Source organism: Rana temporaria, chromosome 13 (assembly GCF_905171775.1).
Source record: "Rana temporaria chromosome 13, aRanTem1.1, whole genome shotgun sequence".
In the NCBI taxonomy this organism is placed as follows: Eukaryota; Metazoa; Chordata; class Amphibia; order Anura; family Ranidae; genus Rana; species Rana temporaria.
In genome coordinates, this window is record NC_053501.1 from 112654082 (window position 1) to 112680194 (window position 26113).

General features: G+C 47.1%; 1 protein-coding gene across 5 annotated transcripts in view; it reads right to left on the minus strand.

Annotated features, from left to right (window-relative positions):
• Window positions 1-15643: 15643 nt before the first annotated feature.
• Window positions 15644-26113, minus strand: part of LOC120920163 (NACHT, LRR and PYD domains-containing protein 3-like) — a 77147-nt gene continuing 66677 nt past the window's right edge. For all 5 annotated transcript variants that reach the window (XM_040332085.1, XM_040332087.1, XM_040332083.1 and 2 more), the window contains 2 exons: window positions 16784-16948; window positions 15644-16285 (listed from right to left, as the gene is read on the minus strand). In XM_040332085.1, coding sequence (XP_040188019.1) covers window positions 16201-16285; window positions 16784-16948 — 250 coding nt within the window. In that variant the 3' untranslated portion in view covers window positions 15644-16200. The remainder of the gene's footprint in view (window positions 16286-16783; window positions 16949-26113) is intronic.

Sequence of the window (26113 nt, forward strand, 5' to 3'; positions counted from 1 at the left end):
GGCGCGGGACTTTGGAGGGGTCAGGTAAGTAAACAGGGGGGGCGCTAATACTCGGATGTTTTTTTAACCTTAATTTTCACCTTAAAGTGGAGGTTCACCCAAAAACTTAATTTTTAACATTAGATTGATGCTCATTTTGTCTAGGGGAATCGGGTGTTTTTTTTTTTAAATCGAAGCAGTACTTACCGTTTTAGAGAGCGATCTTCTCCGCCGCTTCCGGGTATGGTCTGCGGGACTGGGCGTTCCTATTTGATTGACAGGCTTCCGACGGTCGCATACATCGTGTCACGATCTTCCGAAAGTAGCCGAACGTCGGTGTGCAGGCGCCGTATAGAGCCGCACCGTCGTTCGGCTTCTTTCGGCTACTCGTGACGCGATGTATGCGACCGTCGGAAGCCTGTCAATCAAATAGGAACGCCCAGTCCCGAAGACCATACCCGGAAGCGGCGGAGAAGATCGCTCACTAAAACGGTAAGTACTGCTTTGATTAAAAAAAAAAAACACCCGATTCCCCTAGACAAAATGAGCCTCAATCTAATGTTAAAAATAGTTTTTCGGATGAACTCCCGCTTTAAAGCACCTTAATCCCCAACTTGTTCATGCCTTGACTTAGTTGGGGTAGGCGATACACTTTGGTGGGGTGGGTCAGCCGTGCCCCGTGACCTTTGACTTCTGGGAACCCGCCTTCTGACCTTTGACCTCTGAGGGAGGTCCCTGTTCCAATTCCTGAGTCCTAGCCTTTCTTCTTCAACGGGAAACCCTAACCCCAACCCCTAACCCTTAACCCTAACCCTTAACCCTAACCGTAACCCTATTCCTAACCCTACAGGTAAGCTTAGATTAAGGCTTACCTGTAGCTGCTGGAAATATCTCCAAAGCCTCCACGGTTTAGGAGATATTTACAATAGATACATGTGTCAATGTCTGCGCAGCAGGCGCACTTTTCTTTCGAAAATCTTTTCAGAGAATTTTCGTTCGAATTTCGCGCCATTAGTGGGACACAGCAATGGACAATTTTTGTGCGGCTATGGAATTTGAGTGATCGGACATGTTGTAAATTTTTGAAAAAACAAGCGATTTTCTAATCCATGATGGGAGACTCGTGTGAGAAATATAATTGAATAAAAAGAAAGAAAGAAAAGGAGATTTCCCAGATATGAAAATTATTTTCTGTAGCAACAGCAGGTGAAATTGAAGACTTGGCTGGCCGAATTTTGAAAATCAATGGTGGCGCCATTGGATCACAAAACGCACAAATTTTGCGATTTTCAAAAGAAAATTTGTTTCGGAATTTGACCCATGTATGGCCAGCCTTAATCGATGGCAGAGAGCGCTGATATATGGTATATTCTGATGGGGGGGGGGGGTGTCCCACCTTTCTGAACAGCTCAGCCAAGGAGATCACTGAACTAACCTTGCATAATTAGTACAGCGGCTCCTGACCGGAGCTGTCAGTTTTTTTTCCTGCAACCCAAAGAAATTGTAGTGTGTAGCAGCTTTAACCTCTTCCCGACCGCCGCACGCCGATATACATTGGCAGAATACCTGTACGTCCATCCGATTTTGCCGCCTAGCGGGCGCATGCACGTCTTGGGAGTGTGCCCGCGGGTCCCGCAGACTCGATGTTCGCTGGCGGCCCGCGATTGCGGTGAGGAGAGGCTGAACGGGGAGATTCCTATGTAAACAAGGCATTTCCCTGTTCTGCCTAGTGACATGACAGGGATCTGCTGCTCCCTGTCATCCGGAGTAGTGATCTCTGTCACGTCCGTGGTAGCCCATCCCCCCACAGTTAGAATCACTCCCTAGGACACACTTTCCCACTTCATCGCCCCCTAGTGTTGAACGCCTTCCCTGCCAGTGTCATTTACACAGTAATCAGTGCATTTTTATAGCACTGATTGTTGTATAAATGACAATGGTCCCAAAAATGTGTCAAAAGTGTCCGCCATAATGTCGCAGTCACGTTAAAAAAAATCACAGATCGCCACTATTACTAGTAAAAACAAAATGTTAATAAAAATGCCTATTTTGTAGACACATTGGCCCAGATTCACAGAGTGTGGGCGTACATTACGCCGCCGTAGAGTAACCAATGTACGCTACGCCAACGCAGCGCAGAGAGGCAAGCAATGCATTCAGCAAGCCAGTGCTCCCAACGCTGCGCCAGCGTGGCGTGGGAGTCGAAGGCGTAGGCCGGCGTAGGCGGAAGTGGGCGTGACCCATGCAAATGAGGCGTGACCCCATGCAAATGATGGGCCGAGCGCCAGATACGTATCACGAACTACGCATGCGCCATGACGTGGACGCATCCCCCCTGCGCCTGCTCACAACCACGTCGGAACAACTGCCTAAACTACGCCGGATCACTGCGTACGGCGTGAACGTAACCTATGCCCAGCCAGACACACGTCCAACTAAAAAAACGCCATCTTGTGTTCCCTGGTGCAGACCTTTGCATGTCTGCTGCTGGGTTGCACCTCCTTTATGGGAAATAACTTTCACGCCGGACGTACAACTTAAGCGCACCTCGCGTAGCCTGCGTCGGGCGCACGCAGGTTCGTGAATCGCCGTATTTTCCTCATTTGCATGTTTGAATGGCTAATCAATGGAAGCGGCACCATGCACCCAGCCTAAATGTGCGCCCACCCTACGGCGGCGTAAGCAAGTTAAGTCAGCAGGGTGTAGCCTGGTTTTAGGCGCATATCTGTTTGTGGGTCTGGCGCACAGATACGACGGCGCACATTTGCACTTACGTCGGCGTAACTTGTTATACGTAAGTGCTTTGTGAATCTGAGCCAATAACTTTTGTGCAAACCAATCAATATACGCTTATTGCGATTTTTTTTTTTTTACCAAATGTAGAAGAATACTGAGGAAAAAAATAGTTTATATACTGTTTTTTTTTTTTGGCGTATAACACTCACTTTTTTACCCTGAAAATAGAGGGGAAACTGTGCCTGCGTGTTATACGCAGGGGGCTGTGGGACGTTTTTTTCCTGAAACTTCCCTCTTAAAGTTAGGGTGCGTGTTATACGCCGATAAATATGGTATATATATTTTAGGGATTTTTTTTATAGCAAAAGTAAAAAATATTGCTTTTTTTTTTCAAAATTGTCGCTCTATTTTTGTTTATAGCGCAAAAAATGAAAACCGCAGAGGTTATCAGAAAAGCTCTATTTGTGGGGGAAAAAGGACATAAATTTTGTTTGGGTGCAACAACGCACGACCGCTTAATTGTCAGCTAAAGTGACGCAGTGCCGAAACGCAAAAAGTGCTCTGGTCAGGAAGGGGGGTAAATTCTTTCCGGGGGCTGAAGTGGTTAAACACGGACACGTCGTATCTGTGGCTTTAAAGTGTACTTCCTCTGTAAACATAATAGATAAGAGTTCTACAGGTATAAATACAGAGAGATTAACCAGTTAACAACCGCCCTATAGACGAAATACGTCTACAAGGCGGTTGCTTAACTCTGGGAGGGCGTCAATGTACGTCCTCCCAGAATCGCGCTCCTGCGCGCCCTCTGGGGCGCGCACACGGGAATCTCCGTGACCGCCGGGTCCTCCGGACCCGGATGATCACAGATCACGGTAAATCGCCGCTGATAGCGGCGGTTTACCACGTGATCGCTCCGTCCAATGACGGAGCGATCACTTGTAAACAAACCGGCGTCATGTGATGACGCCGGTTCCTCCCTCTCCTCTCTGTACCGAACTGTACAGTGTGAGAGAGGAGAAGGGGGAGAGCAGAAGCAGCAGCAGCTGCTGCGGGCTGGATCTGTGACACATGCAGTCACAGATCCAGCCATCCATCCCTCCCTGTGCAATACTCTGCAGTACCAGCCATACTCTGCAATACCCCAAAATACTCTGCTGCAATACCCCAAAATACTCTGCTGCAATACCCCAAAATACTCTGCTGCAATACCCCAAATACTCTGCTGCAATACCCCAAATACTCTGCTGCAATACCCCAAAATACTCTGCTGCAATACCCCAAAATACTCTGCCGCAATACCCCAAAATACTCTGCCGCAATACCCCACAATACTCCGCAATACCCCACAATACCCCACAATACCCCACAATACTCCGCAATACCCCACAAAACTCCACAATACCCCACAATACTCCGCAATACCCCACAATACTCCGCAATACCCCACAATACCCTGCAACGTCGCCTATGGGGATTTTTAAGTAGCGAAGTTTGGCGCCATTCCACGAGCGTGTGCGATTTTGAAGGGTGACATGTTAGGTATCTATTTACTCGGTGTAACTTCATCTTTCACATTTATGCAAAAGAATGAAGAAAAAATACTAAATTTACTAAATTTTATAACAGAAACAAAGAAAAATTCTGTTTTTTTACTGAATTTTCAGTCTTTTTTCTCTTATAGCGCAAAAAATAAAAAACCCAACGGTGATTAAATACCACCAAAAGAAAGCTCTATTTGTGTGAAAAAAAGGACGAAAATTTCATTTGTGTACAATGTTGTATGACTGAGTAATTGTCATTCAAATTGTGAGAGCACCGAAAGCTGAAAATTGGTCTGGTTATTAAGTGGGTTTACGTGCCCAGTGGTCAAGTGGTTAAAGAATCTTATCGCCAACAAATCTTATACATTTGGATGGTCCATCCTGCCTGGTACTCCCCCATGTTATATAGAGATAAATGTAGTCCTACCTTTACAGACAGCTCAGTGTTAGAAGGCTCGGTACTATGGAGACTGTGGGTGGGCGGAGTCAGGTAAACGTACTTTCATTTGAGGTGTTTGTTTGCAGAGAGATATATAACATCGCACCAATAAATACAACACAAAGCAAAGTAGATTATGCAGAGCTCAGGTTCAGTGCAGTTTGACTGATAAAGTTTTAGCACTAACTTAACTACCTTTACCCCCCTTCACCAGGCCATTTTTTTGCGATACGGCACTGCGTCGCTTTAACTGACAATTTACGCGGTTGTACGGCGTGGCTCCAAAACAAAATTGACGTCCTTTCTTTCCCACCAATAGAGCTTTCTTTTGGTGGTATTTGATCACCTCTGTGGTTTTTATTTTTTGCGCTTTAACCACTTAAGCCCCAGACCATTTTGTTGCTAAATGACCGGGTCACTTTTTGCGATTCGGCACTGCGTCGCTTTAACTGATAATTGCGTGGTTACGCGACGTGGCTCCCAAACAAAATTGATGTCCTTTTTTTCCCCACAAATAGAGATTTCTTTTGGTGGTATTTGATCACCCCTGTGGTTTTTATTTTTTGCGCTATAAACAAAAAAAAGCGACAATTTTGAAAGAAATTCAATATTTTTTTCTTTTTGCTATAATAAATATCCCCCTTAAATATATAAAAAAAATGTTTTCCTCAGTTTAGGCCGATACGTATTCTTCTACATACAGATAGGTAGATTCACAAAGAGTTAGGCCGGCTTATCAGTAGATAAGCCGACCTATCTCTGAATCTACGCCGGCGTTTGTTTAAGTGTATTCTCAAACAGAGATACACTTAAACATATCTAATATAGGCCAGCTTGCGCCGTTCTATCTTAGCTTGCAATGTTTGTGTTGTCCGCTAGATGGCGCTTCCATTGCGGCCGGCGTAGATTATGTAAATGAGGGGATACGCCGATTCACGAACGTACGCCAGGCCTACACCGTCGCATTACGTAGTTTCCGTAAGGGATAGGCCGCCTAAAGTTATTCCACCTATGAGGTGGAATAACAATGTTAAGTATGGCCGCCGTTCCCGCCGCGAGGTTCTAATTTTTTACGTTGTTTGCGCAAGTCGTCCGCGAATCGGGATTTACGTCGTTTACGTAGACGTCGAAATCAATAGGCCCGTACGGCCTACTAAGCCGCAATGCGCACTTGGAAATGTAGTCGCCCGGCGCATGCGCAGTGTCAAAAAACTTCAAAAAACATGAGGTCAAGCCTCATTTCCATACAACACGCCCCCCTCCAAGCAATTTGAATTAGGCGCCCTTACGCCCGCTCGTTTTAGGCTACACCGCCGTAGATTAGCAGGTAAGTAGATTGTGAATCACTACTAGCCTAACTAATTTACGGCGGTGTAGCCTAAAAAGGCTAGGCTGGGCCGCCCTAAAGTTAGGGCATTGTGTGTGAATCTACCTAAGTATTTTTGGGAAAAAAATGCAATAAGCGTTTATTGATCGGTTTGCGCAAAAGTTACAGGGCCGGATTTAGAAAGAAGATACGACGGCGTATCTCCTAATACGCCGTCTTATCTCTGAGTCCGGCCGTCGTATCTATGCGCCTGATTCATAGAATCAGGTTCCGCATTGATCTCAGGCCGGCCGCTAGGTGGCGCTTCCTTTGGCAGCTGCATTGGCAGGCAAACTACACTGGGCCATATTCTCGTAGATCGGCGCATATTTACTCAGGTGTAGCGCATCATAGTTGTGCTACGCCGGCTTAACTTGGAGAGAGCTCTCCCTTATTCCCGTACCACATGCGTCCTACGTTGCGCTCGCGGAGCTGAAATGTGTCGGCGTAAGTAGGCGCAAGTGACCGTAGGAGGGATGTGGGCGTGAAGAATGCTAATGAACCGTGACCCCATGCAAATGATGTCCAGACCGAACGGAGCATGCGCCGGACGTGCCCCGCCCTCTGCGCATGCGCAAAACAACAGTAATCGTAAATCCCTGCTGAGTTGGGCCGGCCCAGTGCATAAAAGCGTCACCACATGCGCCCAACGAGTGCAAAGTGACTCCATTTATTCTGTTGGTGGTGTCCGTGAGATTTTGCTCTTTAGCTTTGCAATGCCTGGACCCAGGAAGGAAAGGAGAAAAAAAAATTTCAGCCAAGATGAGAGGGCCATCGTAGTCTCTGCCATGGAGAGATACGATTCAAGACTCCATGGTGCTGACAGTGGCAGCACAAGTAAAACAAAAAAGGAGGAGATCCTTAGGAAAGTGACTGCCCAGGTCAATGCCTTAGGCCATGAGGCAAGGACCCCCCAGGACATTCTTAAAAAAATGAATGACCTGCGTGGTGTGGTCAGGAACAAGATGGCCATCATTGCAAAGCATGCCAGGGGCACAGGAGGGGGGCCACCCTGTTCTACCCGGCTCACTCAAGAGGAGGAAGTGATTGCCCACTGCCTTCGGAGGGAGCAGGTGGAGGGCCTGGAGGGCCATGACTCAAGTGAGCCACCCATGAGGACAGGTAAGTGTGTTTTATCTTCAATCTGGTGTGTTGCATGTTTGGTGGGGGTGGTGGGTTATGTGACAAATGTGTGGGTCCACCAACATGTGAATGTTTTGTGTCATCCACAGGTGAGCAGGATGAAGCGGGGCCATCCAATGCTGCCAGTGGCCGTCACAGACCATCATCCACTGAGCAGTCTGCTTCTGTGACTGACCTCCTGGGAAGCCAACAGGCCTTGGTGGAGGGGAGTGGTCAGTCCTCCGCGCAGGAGGTTGTTGAGGAGGAGGTCCAGGAAGAGGTGGTCCAGGAAGAGGTGGTCCAGGAAGAGGTGGTCCACCTCTTACTCAGGTCTGGAGCAAAGTTAACCGAGCTTTATAAGGGGTGCGCGTAAGCCGGACAATCGTCTTACGCGCACGGCGCGTAGCCTAAGCCGATCGCGCGTAGGTTCGGGAATCAGCGCATCTACATCATTTGCATATTTGAATACTAATTCTATGGCAGCCTAGGATGCCATCAGCTGAAATATACGCCTACGCTGCGTAAACTTAAACTAGTTAAGACGGACAGGAGTAGCCTGATTTCTGGCGGATATGGTTCTGTGACTACGGCGCATAGATAGGACGGCGCATCTTTACACTTACGCCGCGCATCTCCATATACGCCGGTGTAACTTGTTTGAGAATATGGCCCTCTGAGCCTGGGTGAGAGAGGATGAGGAGGATGAGGACCAACTTTTCTGTTATGGCTCAATAACACGGCCAGCTGCAGAAAAAAAGGACAAGCGTGCCCCACGGCCATGTGCTGAGGATGCACCGTGTCCACGACCAGCACTGTTGACTTTAGACACAGAGCCTGCTTGCCCTCTTTTAGTGGCCTGTGAGAGTCTGCCTCTTCTTGGTGGCCTTCCGGACATGCTGTAAATTTTGTTTAGCAAAACCACACTACACTGTATTGTGTACGCCACCAGAAATGTTGTAGCAACTGCACTATGGGTACACGCGGTACTGTGTACACCAACATAAGTGTAATAACAACTATGGGTGCACTGTATTGTGTACTGTGTACACCACCAGAAAAGTAGTAGCAACTGCACTATGGGTACACGCGGTACTGTGTACACCAACATAAGTGTAATAACTATGGGTGCACTGTATTGTGTACTGTGTACACCACCAGAAAAGTATTAGGAACCCCACTATGGGTGCACGGTACTGTGTACACCAATAGAAGTGTAATAACAACTATGGGTGCACTGTATTGTGTACTGTGTACACAGGGCCAGATTAAGAACATCATGGGCCTGGTGCTGAGGATTTTGGTGGGGCCTTTTAGGCTGCATTCACACCTCCGCGACAAGTAACGCCGCGTACGCGGCGTATTTTGCCGCGAATAGTGTAACTTATTTTTTTTACAAATCCTTCCTATTGCTTTGTATGGCCGAACGCCAATGCCGCCTGAAAAAAGTGTCCGGGACTTTTTTTCATGCTGCAGGTGTACGGCGTCTATGAGATGTGAACCATCTCATAGACAGCAATGGGAATTCTCCCCTCCAGCGGCACGAGCGGCCGGCGTCGGGCGTTTTGTCGCGGAGGTGTGAATGGGGTGTAATAAATAATAAATACATGCGTGGGAATGACATGAACGCAGCCCAGCCAAGGCAAGTGACCAAAGGCACAGAACCCAGAAGGAAGACCGGGTGAAGATGGAAGTGTCCAGGCCCCGCCTGATTCATCGCAGCACTGGAGGGCTCAGTCTGAAAATGTAAGTGTACACTAATGTGCTAATATGCTGTGCATACTTGTACGTTGTGGCATAACCTAACCCAGGGCCTCTAAAAAGTAGTAATGTCAGGAAAGTTTACTACTGCTTTATTATCACAGGATCCCAGGAGCCTCTCATGGGGCCCCCTACTGACCCGGTGGACGGTGGCCCTTGGGCAGTGCCTAAGTGCACAGTTGACAACATTTAAAAAATATTTTCAGGGCCACTTTTTTATATAAGTGCTATATTTAGAGTAGCTGAGATCCCCGATGTTCCTCTATACATCATAGTAGTAATCACAAAATTAAATGAGTACTAATAATGGGGCAGAACAAATATGAGGACTGAGAAGATTTCCTTTAGTTGAACTAACAAAAGTGTGTCCATTCTAGAGCTGGTAACATTGAGGATATTCAGTATAATTTTAAAGAACTGTTTTTGTGGGTAAGCGACATAGGGGAGGAGTATGGACGGTATATAAGTGGGAAGTATGTGCAGGTGAGGGAGAGGAATGTGGAGGGTCTAACAGTGAGCACTATGTACAGGAGAGGAGTACAAAGGGTACGGAAAAAAGCACTATGTACAGGAGAGGAGTGTGAAGGGTATGACAATGGGCAGTATGTACAGGAAGAGTGAGGGGGTATGACAGAGGGTAGTACGTACCAGAGAGAAGTGTGGAGGGTATGATGGGGCAGTATGTACAGGAGAGGAGTGTGGAGGGTATGACAGTGGGCAGTATGTACAGGAGAGGAATGTAGACGGTATGATAGTGGGCTCTATGTATAGGAGAGGAGTGTGGAGGGTATGACAGTGAACACTATGTATAGGAGAGGAGTGTGGAGGGTATGACAGTGGGCACTATGTATAGGAGAGGAGTGTGGAGGGTATGACAGTGAGCAGTATGTACAGGAGAGGAGTGTGGAGGGTGCGACAGTGGGCACTAAGTACAGGAGAGAAGTGTATCACAGCAGGCACTATGTACAGGAGAGGAGTGTGAAGGGTATGACAGTGGGCGCTATGTATAGGAGAGGAGTGTGGAGGGTATGACAGTGGGCACTATGTACAGGAGAGGAGTGTGTAGGGTATGACAGTGGGTACTATGTATAGGAGAGAAGTGTGGAGAGTATGACAGTGGGCACTATGTACAGGAGAGGAGTGTGGAGAGTATGACAGTGAGCACTATGTACAGGAGTGGAAGGATATTTAGGGACTGAGTAGTGGTTAAGCGGGTCATACATGGATTGAAATTACGCCAATTATGCAGAGACCAGCCATAGTCAATCTATGTATGGGCTAGCTGGTTTTACACAAGTCAATCTATTAATCAACTTGAGTACAACCAGCCTGTTTTTTTTTCTTAAAACAATCAGTGCTGCCAGCTAAAGTTAGCAACACTGATCATTGTACGCACTGGCAGAACACAATAACACTGCAGGAGTGATTCCCCCATCCACAGGTCAGCAGGGGAGAGGGTGTGTGGGGACAGGCTGGGGAGAGATACTAGTCAGTGGCTGGGTAGGCACTGGTAGTATCAGAGCCAGATACACACAGGTTACATACGCCACGATCGTTAGAGCGAGAACAATAATTCTAGTACTAGACCTCCTCTGTAACTCTAAACATGTAACCTAAAAAAATGTAAAGCATCGCTTAGGATACCAAAAAAAATTGTGCTAACTTAACTAACTAACTGTTTTTTTAATGAATGAAACATTTTTTTCCAAAAAAAATGTTTGAAAAATTGCTGCGCAAATACCGTGCTAGAGCTGCACAATTAATCGTTAAAAAAATTGTGATCTCGATTCAACCCCCCTGACGATCTTCAATGCAGAGTTTGCTGATTCTTTCATATAACAAGTGGAGAGACTTTCAGCTGTCAAAAGAAAATATCTGGGCAGTCTGCCAAGTTTATAACAGGAAACATTGTAACTAACGCTTCCTTCTTAGATCAAAGGGATAAACTTCTGTGTGTAAAGAAAAAATCTGGGCAGTCTGCGAAGTTTGTAAACAAAATGAAACATTGTAACTAACTAACATTGTAACTAAATTTAACCACTTAAAGTCCAACACTTGTTTCTTAAGTTAGAAAGCAATATTATTTGCTAGAAAATTACTTGGAACTGCCAAACATTATATATATTTTAGCAGAGACTCTAGGGAATACAATGGCTATTGCTGCAATATGTTATGTCACACTGCATTTTCCCACTTCAATGAATAATAAAAACCATAAAAACAAAACAGTGAAGTTAGCCCATTTTTGTTTGTTTTTTTGTTTTAATGTGAAAGATGATGTTACGCTGCAAGAATCGTGATCTATCTTCTAAGCAAAAAAATTGCAATTCTCATTTTAGCCAGAATCGTGCAGCTCTGTACCCTGCAACATAAAAAGTGCAAAGACCACCATAGAGTAATTTTCTAGCAAAAAACAAATGATGATTTTTACATGTAGTAGAGAAGTGTCAGAATTGGCCTGGGTGGCGAGGGGTCAATTACCATAAGTAATATACAAATAATTATTATAAGCACTGTGATCCTATCAGTCTGCTGTAGTGTGTCAGCTTGTATTTATATTGGCCGCTCTAAATGTAGCTTCTGACAGGCTGTGCAAGCAGGCCCGTATCTCCGGAACTATAAATGATAGCCGTCCAATATTTTAACCAGTTGTGGGGTAGCTCTTCCCATGCCTACCCCCAAATGTGGGGTTTCTGTGACCTCTGGTCATCGAGCTACAACCCCCCAAATTCGATCTTAGAAAAAAAAATTCTTAAAAAAAAAAAAAAAAAAATTTTTTTTTTTTTTTTTTGGGCAAATGGGCCTATCTTGAGAAAGGGGCCTGGAGCTGCAGCTCCATCAGCCCCATTGTTAATCCGGCCCTGTGTGTACACCACCAGAAAAGTAGTAGCAACTGCAATATGGGTGCACGGTACTGTGTACACCAACAGAAGTATAATAACAACTATGGGTGCACTGTATTGCGTACTTTGTACACCACCAGAAAAGTAGTAGCAACTGCACTAGGGGTGCACGGTATTGTGTACTCCTGGGTGCACTGTATGTATTGTGTACGCCACCAGAAGTGTAATAACAACTATGGGTGCACTGTATTGTGTACTCTGTACACCACCAGAAATATAGTAGCAACTGCACTAGTGGTGCACGGTATTGTGTACACCACCAGAAGTCTAATAGCTGCTATGGGTGCACTGTATGTATTGTGTACACCACCAGAAAAGTAGTAGCAACTGCATTATGGGTGCACGGTACTGTGTACACCACCAGAAGTGTAATAACAACTATGGGTGCACTGTATTGTGTACACCACCACAAAAGTAGTAGCAACTGCACTAGGGGTGCACGGTATTGTGTGTAGCGCCCCCTTACTTTCAGTATGGGCACTACGCTAAAGTTAGTAGGGAATGGGAGAGTTATTTTGCTCCCATTCACAATTTGCTAAATTTGGGCTGCTGTCATTCCTGAACTGTCCTGTAGGTCAGCCTGCGCTCCAGGGATGTAGTTTCCATCCCTGGGCGGCAGTTGGCGCTAGAGGGGTTCTGGTAGAGCCGCTTTTCCCCAGCAGCCAATTAAAGGAGTTTTCCCTCGCAGAGCATGCTGGGGGAGAGTATATCTGTGGCGGAAGCCATTTTTCTTTGGTTCTTCGCGGGTTCCAGGTGCGGCACCCACCTTCAGGGTGTGCGCATTCAACGGACCCTGGCGATTGCCTACCAGGCCGGGGTCGCATGCTACGCAGAGCTCCATGTTGCTAAAAAAGGGGCCCCAGTGACCTGCTGGGTTCCCCCATCTATTGAGAAGATCCCAGGCTGGGTGCCGCTTGATTGGGGGATCGGCTTGAGGAGAACCCGGAGGCAGGTTGTCCAATAGGGCTTGAACGAACCATCGGGGATCTGGTGACGGGACATTGACAGGTACGCTTCAACTGTCACTATTCAGTTCATTTAATTACTAAGCCTGTGGCAGGGGCACTAGAGCCAGGCCTGTGGCAAAGGCCTGTTCCTCCCAGAAATGAGTGACATATATCTACATGCGGCGGTCGGGAAGTGGTTAAGGACCCCTTCACGCCGATATACGTCATTAGAATGGCACGGCTGGGCACACCCACGTACATGTACGTGGCTCTTAAAGCCCAGCCGTGGGGTCGCTCGCGCCGCGGGCGCGAGCACGCGACCCAGTCCGAAGCTCCGTGACGTGGGACTCGTGGACCCGATCGCTGGAGTCCCGTGATCGGTCCCCGGAGCTGAAGAACGGGGAGAGCTGTGTGTAAACACAGCTTCCCCGTTCTTCACTGTGGCGCTGTCATCGATCGTGTGTTCCCTTTTATAGGGAAACACAATCGATGACGTCACACCTACAGCCACACCCCCCTACAGTTAGAAACACAGATGAGGTCACACATAACCCCTTCAGTGCCCCCTTGTAGTTAACTCCCAAACTGCAATTGTCATTTTCACAGTAAACAATGCATTTTTAATGCATTTTTTGCTGTGAAAACGACAATGGCCCCAAAAATGTGTCAAAATTGTCCGCCATAATGTCGCAGTCACAAAAAAAAACGCTGATCGCCGCCATTAGTAGTAAAAAAAAAAATAATTAATAAAAATGCAATAAAACTATCCCCTATTTTGTAAACGCTATAAATTTTGCGCAAACCAATCGATAAATGCTTATTGCATTTTTTTTAATCAAAAATAGGTAGAAGAATACGTATGGGCCTAAACTGAGATTTTTTTTTTATATATATATATATTTTTGGGGGATATTTATTATAGAAAAAAGTAAAAAATATTGAATTTTTTTCAAAATTGTCGCTCTATTTTTGTTTATAGCGCAGTGACGTCACCACGCTCCCACGTGACCCATTTGCACGGGCGTTCGTTTTTTGTCTCAGCTGATGCCGGCTTTTAACTTTTAAATTGTACTTTTTACTTGTACCCCCCATTTTTGTATGCTGCTATACCCCTTGAGCCATACAATAAACAGCCTTGAGGTAATGCACATTGTTGCCCTCATCATTTTTGTATCTATGACCCACGGACTTATCCATGCTGGAGGAGGAGAGCCTTATCCCTACTGCTTCCTTCAGCCTTCAGAAGGAGGAGACCCTGAGCGGTCGGATGATCCAATCCACCTGATAACCTTGGCAGAGGTTTGTTTCTGCTAATGCGCATTTGACCTCTCCATCCGAGGTCCCAACTATCTGGTAAGAGTACTCTAAATAATTTGTGTCACATCGGAGAATCTCTCAGTGTGGTGGTGGTGTACGGCAGCCCTGCTCTATCCTTTTCACCTACTTGGCATCTTGTGGAATCTGGACTTGTTCCCTGAATCAGGATTTCTTCTGTTCAGTCATCAGTGCATACATTTTGGTCTACCACAGTACTACACATACTTTATATTTGTATTTTCCTCTTTTGGACTTTTTGGACTATGAATAGTGCCCTTACTGGTTACTGATTTATACCAATATTGTACAATATATTAGGTCCATTCATCTACTGGTTTTGTATATTCTAGTGCTAATTTATCTGGCTACCATTTTTGATAGTTTGAGGTATCTTCACTTAGGTGGTTGTTTTATATATCCTTCCTATTCAATTGATTCGTTGAAGGATATTGTATTCTGCACTATAATTTGCACATTTATTTCATTAATTTTTTGGTTCTTATGGAATGTATTCACGTTTACACACTATATCAAGACCAATTTTCTCAATCAATTTATTTAGTGTAACTATATACTGTTTTCTTTCTCACGTTAGTACACTTTTTTACATCATGTATTGCCATCATGTTCATTCAATATGATTATTGACTCACTATTTACTTTTAGCGCAACTGAGGCCCCATACACACGAGAGGATTTATCCGCAGATACGGTCCAGCGGACCGTATCCGCGGATAAATCCTCTCGAGGATTTCAGAGGATTTCTATGCGATGGCGTGTACACACCATCGCATTGAAATCCGCGCTGAAATCCTCTGCCGATGACGTGTCGCGCCGTCGCCGCTATTATGACGCGGCGACGGGCGCGACGCTGTCATATAAGGAATTCCACGCATGCGTCAAATCATTACGACACGTGCGGGGAATCCCTTTAGACGGATGGATCCGGTAAGTCTGTACAGACGAGCGGATCCATCCGTTGGAATGGATTCCAGCAGATGGATTTGTTGAGCATGTCAGCAAATATCCATCTGCTGGAAATCCATCCCAGGGGAGATTTCTCTGCGGATAAATATCCGTTGGCGTGTACACACCATAGGATCTATCCGCAGAAACCCATTTGATGGGATTTATCTGCGGATAGATTCTATGGTGTGTATGGGGCCTTATTGTTTTCCCATTTTCTGTTTTGCATGATTGTCACGTGTTTATGTTGCTGCTTTAATTTTTCAATTATTTTGTTTTTCAATGTATTACCTTAGTTAGATTAGCGCAAAATATACCCCCCCTTTTTTCCATTATAGCGCAAAAAATAAAAAACGCACAGGTGATCAAATACCACCAAACGAAAGCTCTATTTGTGGGAAGAAAAGGACGCCAATTGTGTTTGGGAGCCACGTCGCACGACCGCGCAATTGTCAGTTAAAGCGACGCAGTGCCCGAAACGCAAAAACTGCCCGGGTCCTTTAGCTGCCTAAAGGTCCGGGTCTTAAGTGGTTAAACTGACTGAATATACAGAATCATAACTGTTGATGTAATAAAAAAAGTATGCTCTTAATTTCCCCAGTGGCATGACAGCACGGAGCATTACAAGGAACATGTAAGAGGAGTTATTCATTGTACATGTCTCTTTTACAACCATGACAGTAAATAATTTATACAGTTCAATTCTTGACCTTTTCCTCTGTGCCATCTCTTCATCACTTGGCCTGCAATAGCTCTAAATGAGTCTCAGCTCTCTTCAGCAAATGATGATTCCTGCAGCCATAAGTATATGGGTCAGCAAGCTGTATAAGGTGAATGCTGGAGTGACTATTAGAAGCGATTAGCAGGCTAATTGTGTCCTTGGACAGTTTATATGTAACATGTTCATGTATTGTCTTTATTCATTTACAGTTCAACGGCTTTGGGGACTAAATAAAGAACTTCCTCATCCTGTCCTGGTGTTTTAATTAATCTGTCGTGTTTCCTTCTCCTCTTGGGTTGGTCTGCTGATTTCTTAATCTCATTGTCCTTCTCATGTAGAGTCCCAACTACATTCACAGCAGCAGCAGTAGCAGCAGCAGCAGCGGCATTTCTTCCTGCAGATTCCTCACGTGACAAGCAGTGCTGGCCGGAGCTTTTCCATTTTTTTTAGTTCTTTTTTTGCTTCCTCTGACATGGAACTTCCCACGATCCTAGAATAGAGGTTATAAACAGACATCAGATCACAGCAGATTGTTCTCATGATATTTCCCAGCATCCTCCAGAACATCTATTACACCAGCTTGTCATCTTCTTGCATGACTTATATAGATGTACATATATAAAATGCACTTTTTATCTATGAAAAAGTGTTTTCCAACGCTAAACCTTTCATCTGATTTCTAAATTGCTGCATTTATAAATTCCTAAAGCCAATATAAAGGAATAGTAGTGGTAAAAAAAGCACTTGTGGGTTTAACCAATCTTGTTTTTTTGTACAATTCTCCTTTTAAGGGGGTGTGGATTGCTGATCACTCTGAAATTGATCAAAGTTGGTTTTTGGTGGTTCTCCAGAACATGATTTTTAGTATATTTAACTAAATCCTGTTGTGCGTGAATGGAGACACTGATATCACATACACAGTATTATCACACAGTGTCTGGAATGTAAAAGCTAAAATTATCATCTCAGTCAGTCCTGTTATACTTACTTTAATTTCTCTATCCGGCTTGTTGTCAGAGCTTCCATCAGATCCCTGAAATGAGGACCCTCCAGATTGTTTATAGACAGGTTCAGTGTCCTCAGTGTCTGGTTATTTCTTATTCCAGATGCCAGGTGGGAGCAGGAACTGTTTGTCAGATTATTAGAGGACAATCTGTAGAAGAAGAGAAGAATGTTATCAGAAGAAATTTTTTTTTCTCCCCCAGGAATGAATGTAAATATTCTCTACCTGAAAGGAACTAATTTCTCTTCATTGGAATCATATAACCAGTTCGGCTTCATAGCAAGTTTTTTTTATTTGTCGCATACATGTGTAGCACTACCCCCGGAGGAGCTGCTGATTTAGATGTTGGGTCTGTACTCTGCCTATCAACCCCAAAAGTTTGTCTCAAACCCTTTCTTCGCACAACTGGATTACACAGAAATTGTGGAATCTACTGGTAGATGGGAACCACAATGATTTTATATATATATATATATATATATATATATATATATATATATATATATATATATATATATATATATATATATATATATATATATATAATTGCAATTAGATATTGTTACCTTGTACCGGCAAACCTGTCCAAAAAGGCAACAGATAATACTCCTCACAACTTTATGCTTAACCAAAAGGCAATTATTTACTTGGTAAGAAAAAGATAAATAATACAGAGTTAAACAAATGCAGTTGGCTGCTTAAAGGGCCCTGCAAGAGTCAATGATGAATATTAAGAACAGGTTTAAATATCGCGAACCAAAGTATAGACCCACCTGTGTAAGAACGTGGGGGAGGGGCCTCTTCGGTACAGTACTATCAGTACCTCTCCACCAGGCCTCACCCAGCTCTCAGAAACAGCAATACTGTACAGAATGAGTATAAAGTAATTACTCTATGTATATGAGTCTATAACTCTTTAGCTCCCCCTAGCGGGCAGTCCTTGGACACGTGTCCTACTAAGGTAGCTTAGTTGATCAGACTAAGTCTTGCAATAATTCCTTTCCAATTAACTGAAGTCTTCGCTAGCATTAGTTGGTACACGTAAATAATTTGTAATCCCCCCTTTTTGGTGATCACTGTAAACAAATGTATTATGTCGTTTACAGTTTTCACGGTGCTATGGTGCTTATGATGTTCATGGTTTACGGTGCTCAAGGTGTTAAAGAGAATAACGTTCAACCCTCCTGCACACCTTTGTTGCAAAAGAATAAAAGTACTGCACCCGTCAGAAGCTCTCCTCTCGTTATTCACTCGATGCCAAAGGGGCCGCTACACCGGTTCTTCTCCCTCTGTCCGCTGTCTTCTGCCTCTGCCGGGTCTCCTCTCTTGACTGTCTTCTCCCTATGTTCTTCTGATGTTGCCTCGACATGCTCTCCCGGTGTAATGCCAGGGGAGGGTGGGGCCTCCAGATGGCGTCTCCGGATGGCACGCCCCATGTCTTTATAAGTAATAGCACACGGCAGATCTGGCATTACACCGAGAGAACGCGTTGAGGCAACAGTGGTTGTGTGTCCCCCAGTACAATCTCCCTAGGTCAGTCTGATTGGGGGGGTTGTACTGGGCAGCATATTGACCTGGGGGGGAATTATACCAGGCAACAGTCTCACTTGGGGGGGGGTTATACTGGGGGACAGACTGACCTTGTTTTTTTTTAACCACTTGCCTACTGTGCACTTTCACCCCTTCCTGCCCAGGCCAATTTTTAGCTTTCAGCGTTGTTGCACTTTGAATGACAATTACGTGGTCATGCAACACGTTACCCAAATTAAATTTTTATCTTTTTTTTTTAGACAGATATAGCTCTCATTTGGTGGTGGTTTAATAATTACTGGGTTTTTATTTTTTGCTAAACAAACAAAAAAAGACTGACATTTTTTTTTCTTAGTTTCAGTTATAAAGTTTTGCACATAAGTAATTATTTGTTTTCACTGATGTGCACTGATGAGGCTGCACTAATCAGCTACACTGATGGGCACTGATCAGAAGGCCCTGATGAGGCTGCACTGATAGGCAGCACTGATGGGCACTGATAGTCGGCAATGATAGGTGGCATATATGGGCACTGATAGGCTGCACTGATAGGTGGCATTGATGGCAACTGATAGGCACTTATGGGGCTGCACTGATTATCATTATCATCATAATCGACAGTTATCGGCTCTCTTCTCCTCAAGCTGCCACAGCACGTGGGGAGAAGGCTGCCGATAACCGGCAAGTAATTTTACACTGTGATCAGCTGTGATTGGATACAGCTGATCACAGGGTAAAGGGCCACTGTGATTGGCCCTTTACCTATATCTGTCCTCGGGGGCCACGCAGGGGGTTGGGGTTCTGGGTTCTGGGCTGTAATCATCATTCATTTGACTATAGCATGGTCGGTAAGGGGTTAACCATGCACCTTAAGCCCCTCCCACTGTTTTTTTTTTTATATCAAATCAAAGTTTAATGAGCATGTAAAAAAAGGGTTACAGACAGTGTTCTAGTCGGTGCAACATGCACCACAAGCAAGGATACATTGCAATGTCAGGTGCGCAGACTTGACAGACGGGATAAATGAAAACATGTAACATGTGAAAATATAGAACAGCACATGAGGACGGGGTAGGTCGGAGGTGAAGGTCACAGCCCAATAAAACTCAACAGGTACATATAGGGGGTGTTAAGCAGAGGGGGTATTGCAGGTGGAGGCATCTCCCAACCATCTATCCCAAATCTTGTTATATTTACCAGGGCAACCCCTGTGGGCATATAGAAGCTTTTTAAAGGGTAGGGTGTCGTTGACAGCTTTGATCCATTGTTGTAGGGTGGGGGGGGGCCCCTAAGCCAGGTTCTCGCTATCTGAAGCCTTGCAAGGAACAAAGTCTCTTGTAGCAATGTGTTGAGATATTTTCCGGCCTCAGACAGCGAGAATATTCCGAGCAAACACTGACGGGGGCTAAGGGAAATGGGAGAACCCATGCGGTCATGGAGAAATCGGACCACCTGGGTCCAAAAGCCCTGCACGCAGGGGCACCCCCAGAGAAGATGGTAAAAGGTGGGATCAGGGGAGTTGCAGCCCGGGCAGTTAGGGTCGCCGCCCGGCCTGAATTTTAGGATGCGACGGGGCGTTAGGTATGAACGGTGCAGGATATATAATTGGGTAAGGCGGTCAGAAATTTTGGGGGAAACCAATCTGCAGTTGACGAGAGCTTCATCCCAGTCCTCCGACGACAGCACCCCCAAGTCAGGAGCCCAGCGAGCTTTAACCTGCTGGAGAGTGGCAGTCGCCGAGGGAGCCAGGAGGTATGAGTAGAGTTGGGAGGTCAGTTTCTTGGGGTCCGAGCCCATGACAATGTCAACAGGAAGCGGGATCTCGAGGGTAGGGATGACGGTACCAAATTGTGTGGTAAGTGCGTGTCGAAGCTGGAGGTAGCGGAAGAACATGTGATTCGCTAGGGCATGGGTATCTTTGAGGGATTGGAAGGACCTAACCGAGCCGTGTGAAACTACTTGCGAGAGGTAAATAATTCCGCTCCTGACCCAGATACCATGGTCGGGGACCATGGCAAGCTCGGGCAGCAAGGGATTATCCCAAAGGGGTGTGTGAGAGTGGGGGGACGGGGCCTCGCCGACTGACATGGTAGTTTGCCAAATCTTGCGGTGGTGGTGGAGCAGTTGATTACTATCATCTGGGCGTCTAGAGTTGCGGGGTGGACAAAACATGAGTTGAAAGGGATGCGAGACCGGGCCAGGGGCCTTGGAGCACACCATGGCCAGATATCGCCTCCTCTCGGAGTGGTGAATGTAGTGAAAGTGGGAGAGCTGGGACGCAACATAGTAAAGGTGGAGGTCTGGGACCGAGGCGCCCCCTTGACTGGAGGGGCACTTTAGGACCCGCCACGGCAGTTTGTGCCGGGACGGGCCCCAGATGAATGAGTTGAGAATGGACTCCATTTTTTTAAAAACACGGGGAGGGATACTCAGCGGAGCATGCCAGAAGGCATAGAGCAGCTTCGGGAGAAGGATCATCTTGACTAGGCTTATGCGGCCCATCACCCCAAGAGGGAGACGGGACCACGTTTGCGTTTTGGACTTCAAGGTATGAAAGAGTGGCTCAATGTTAAGGCGTATGTAATCTAGAGGGGACCTAGTGACGAGGATGCCCAGGTACTTAATGACATCCGTCCGTGGCAACGGAAGGGCCGCCTGCATTGCGGTGGGGGGACCCAGATCTAAGGGGAGGATATGGGATTTGGTCCAGTTCATCTGCAGGCCTGAGAATTCCCCGAATTGGGTAATAACTTGGAGGGACATACGAAGTGAGGGGCCGGCATCCGATAGGTAAAGGAGCATGTCATCAGCGTATAAGCTGAGTATCTCAGTGACCTGGCCACAACGCAGCCCGCTAATCCCTGGGCGGCTACGCAGAGCTATGCTTAGGGGTTCCACAGCGAGGGCATAGAGCATGGGTGAAACGGGGCAGCCCTGACGGGTGCCACGAGTCAGGGGGAAGGGAGAGGAGGTCCTACCATTGACCCTGATACGCGCCGTAGGAGCGTGATATAGGAGTTGTAGCCATTTCACAAAGCGGGGACCAAAACCGAAACTGCCAAGGCATTCCCAGAGGTACTTCCACTCAACCGAATCGAAGGCCTTGGCAGCGTCGAGGCTAACTATCACCCTAGAACCCACTTCTGCGTGTTGGGCCTGAAGGTTCATGTAAAGTCTGCGGAGGTTGAAGGCTGTGTTTTTGTTGGGCATGAACCCAGTCTGATCAGGGTGTATTAAGCTAGAGATGACTTTATTGAGACGCAGGGCGAGAATTTTAGCGAGGATCTTCACGTCGAGCTGAAGGAGGGAGATGGGGCGGTAGGATTCGGGGAGCATAGGGTCCTTGCCTGGTTTTGGTATAAGGACAATGAGGGCCTCGCGCATGGAGGAGGGTAGCGTACTCGAGTCAAAAATGTGATTATATAGCGCGCAGAGCCTAGGGACGAGGGAATCCTGAAAGGACTTGTAGAATTCGAGGGGAAGCCCGTCGGAGCCCGGGGTTTTAGAGGTGGGGAGGCTTGCTATAGCCGTCTCCACACAGACAGTGGTGATTGGGGCCTCAAGCATAGAGACCTGACTCGGGGATAGGGTTGGGAAGGTGACGCTCCGCAGAAGGGCAGTAAGCTCCTCCGCGGAGTGTTGTGCAGTGGAGGTGTAGAGCCTCGAGTAAAAGGACCGAAACTCTTCCGCCACCAAGTCAGGGTCAGAAAGTATCGCCCCGGACTCCGCGCGGAGGGCCACGACCACAGGGGGTTTGTGATCCAGGTGAGCCATATAGGCAAGTAGCCGACCAGCCCGTTCCCCATGCTCGTATGTGCGCTGTTTGCTAAAGAAGATACCCCGGCGTGCCCTCTCGAGGTGTAGCTGATCCGTCAGCCTGGACTGTAGGCGGAGCTGAGAAGCAGTAGTATCTGACGGATCAGCCTGAAAGGCCCGCTCAAGAGAACTAAGTTGCGCCTCGGCCTGGTGGATTAACAGTTTAGAGGAGGCTTTGTGTCTGTTGATGCGTAGGGATAGGAACATGCGGGCGTGTAGTTTAAACGCCTCCCACACGGGTCCAGCCGAGGCTGAGCCGTCATTGGTGGTAAAGAAACGGACCCATTCGGATCCGATGGAGTCCAATTCCGGGAGGACCCTCAACCAAAACGGGTTGAGGCGCCAGGTCTGGGTCGTGGGGGGTGACGGGAGTCTCAGCCTGACCCAGTACGGAGAGTGATCAGATAGTGTTCTAGTATCAAACCCTACGTCAAGGAGATGTGGGAGGAGGGAAGGGGTCACAAGAACAAGATCGATACGTGACATCACTGCACGGGAGGGAGTAAAGCAGGAGAACCCTAATTGGGTGGGATACTTATGTCGCCAAGTGTCGGTGAGGGCAAATTCAGCTAGGAACCTACCGAACCTGGTGATTTTTGGAACAGGGCCTGTGGGGGCGCTCTGGCCCAGTCTGTCCATGGATGGGGAAATGACCATATTAAAGTCGCCCGCCCATATGGCAGGCACCGATGGGTGGAGAGTCATAAAAGCCACCCCACGTTGAAGCACCTCAAACTGAAAGGGAGGGGGGACATAAAAAGCAAGGAGTAATACTTCGAGGCCTCCAATGGTGGCATGAAGGAACAAATAACGACCCTGGGGATCAGATTGTAGCGTATGTAATTGGAACTGCTGCGATCTTGCTACCAGCACCGCCACCCCTCGAGAGTTAGAGGTGTGGGGGGCTTGGTACACCCATCCCACCCAGGCTTTTTTGAGGCATAGCTGCTTCTGACCCGCGAGATGAGTCTCCACCAGGATAGAAACATCAGCACGCAGGGACTTTAGATGGGAGAGGACCGCCGACCGTTTAGCCCGATCCCCCAAACCCCGGACGTTCCAGGACACTATTTTCAGGGAAGCCATGGGTAGGGATGGCGGGGTAGGGGGAAGGCATGGGGACCATGTGACTGAATCAGGAAGCAGTGAGTGGGGACCACGCGACCCCCGAGGGCCCAGATAGAGCCCAACGCGGGTAGGCGTGGGGCCCACCCCATACAGAGAGGTACATCAAAATAATCAGTAAAGTCTGCAACACACTTTGACAATATTAAATCAAAACAGTAAAAAAAAGGAAAAAGAAAAAAAAGAAAAAAACAGAAACCAACAATAACAGCGCTGCGGTGAAACTACAGAGCATAACCTGCAATAGCACTGGACCGACACAGCAGGCATAACACCCCACCACCCACCAAAAGTCTGGGGACGGGGGCCGGCCAGGGAAACAGTAACTTAGCCATGATTGCCCAGGGTGATGAAAGTTCCCGAAGGAAAGGGCAACCGGCGGGAACGTGGGGGGCGAAAAAGAACAACTGCAGAGCACACACTGGTGCAAGAGTGGGGTGACTGTTCAGGCGGAACACCGATGCAGGTGAGCCGCTCGTGGCGTGTAACAGGGGGGGAAAACTATCGGGGGAGGCAAGGGCAGAGAGGGGGAGGACAGGCGGGGAGTCAGGCAGAGGGTACACGGATGAAGGAGAAGGATGGAGGCCCCCGGGGAGGCAGTAAGATCAACTCACGGTTCAGGGGGTACATGTTCCAAAAGTGACGCTGTCCAGGAGAAACAGAGCGGCCCGCCGCGAGGGGTAAGTAGCAAGTGGGGCAAAGTGGAGATGAGGATTCAGTTGCGTGACGAGCCAGCTCCGTCGCGGCGCTCCAGCCAGGAAAGGATTGCTTGAGGTTCCTCAAAGAACTGGGCCTTACCATCGCACACAACCCGGAGTCGCGCGGGGAAGAGCATAGCGTATGGTAGGTGATGTACGCGTAGCAGCCTCTTAGCCTCCGTGAAGCGCGCCCTCCTCTTCTGGACCTCCGACGAGAAGTCCGGGTATACGGCAACCGTTACGTTGCCGATGGGGATATTACCTTTCTCGCGGGGGAGTCGGAGGACGGCATCCCGATCGCGGTAATTAAGCATCTTGGCGATGAAGGTTCTCGGGGGGGCGCCCTCCGGAGGGGGTTTCGCAGCAAGGCGATGGGCGCGTTCAACAACAAAAGTGGCGGAGAAGGCCTCCCTGCCGAATGTTCTGATCAGGAGATTTTCCAGGTAAGTAGGGGGGTCTGCTCCTTCCGAACGCTCAGGGAGCCCCACAAAACGTAGATTACATCTGCGAAGGCGATTCTCCATATCATCTTGTTTAGAGAGCACCGCTTGGAGCTGATGTTGCAGGCTCTCCACCGTAACCTGAAGCGGGTGCAGGCCATCCTCCACGTGGTCCAGCCTGCGCTCCGTCTCAGACACCCGGTCCCGCAACTTTTGCATGTCGTGTCGGATGTGCGAGATATCCACCTTGACCTCCTCGATCCGGATTGTAAGAGACGTTTGGCAGGCAGCAATAGCCTCCAGGACCCGTGCAGTGTCGCCCGATGGACGGTCCTCGCTCCCAGGGGGCACGGCGACGCCATCTTCCTCCACCTGGTCTCGCTCACTCTGACGGCCCTTGTCGAGTTTTGCCAGGGTACCGGACTTCTTGGGGGGCGACATGGTGTAGTCAAATAGTAGGGGCATATGTGGGTAGGTTTGTAGCCGTTTTCAGGGAAGATTCCCCCAGGATGGATGTAGATAGGATCAGCCACGAGCGGAGCTCTCACTCAGCACGTCTTACTCCATGCAGCTCCAGACCACGCCCCGCCCCTCCCACTGTTAACACAATTTGGTCACACCCACTGTTCACCACGCCGCATTACTCTTCTATTTTATGTGCTCAAAGTGCTCCAGGTCTTTTACAATCCTAGCAACACCCCTGGCACATTGAAAACCATGCCCACGCTTTACTTTGGTGCACTAAGCACACTGAATTTTTTTTCGTATCACGCAATGGGGCCCAACTTATGATCTTACACACACACCCACTGACTTCATAAAACACTCCTGATTACACTGTAGGACATGGATTGTGGAGGCTTATCTGTTGTCCATGTACATGATCTGTGGATGATCTTCTACCCTGCCCTTATGTTTTTCTCTCATTCCCTCCTTGACCACACACACTACACACATCTCATTTTTTCTGTACGCTCTCCTTTTCATTCACGTTATATCCATTGAGCTGTGCTGACCTGCGTAGGTCATTGAAGGCTTAAAAGAAGAATTCCAGGTATAAATATTTTTTAATAATTACATTGGTCCATCTTGGAACTGTATATACCGTATCCAGTGATAAAAATTGCATATGTGGTACAGCGCTCCCCACTAGTACTGCATAGTAAAACACACTGATAATGTATAATATGACACACTAAGAGCACACTACATGTGAGGTCCTATACATCATTAGAACCTAATATATTGTGTGGAATATATACCATATATACACTCAAGTATAAGCCGACCTGAATATAAGCCGAGGCACCAAATTTTACCACAAAAAACTGGGAAAACGTAGTAACTCGAGGTATAAGCCTAGGGTGGAAAATGCAGCAGCTACTGTAAGTGGAAAAGAGGGTCAACAATGCCCATTTGCAGCCTCACTGGGCCCATCTGCATGCCTCACTGTGCCCATCTGCATGCCTCACTGTGCCCATCTGCATGCCTCACTGTGCCCATCTGCAAGCCTCACTGTGCCCATCTGCAAGCCTCAATGTGCCCATCTGCATACCTGATCTCCGTGTCATGCAGTCAGTAGGTCTTCTATTACATCTTATTGTGATTTAAACATCCACTTCTGAATCCCTGAAGGAGGGGGAGGCCTTTCAATGAAATACACCTCAAATAAACATTTTAAAAGACTTTAAAAAAATATGAATTAT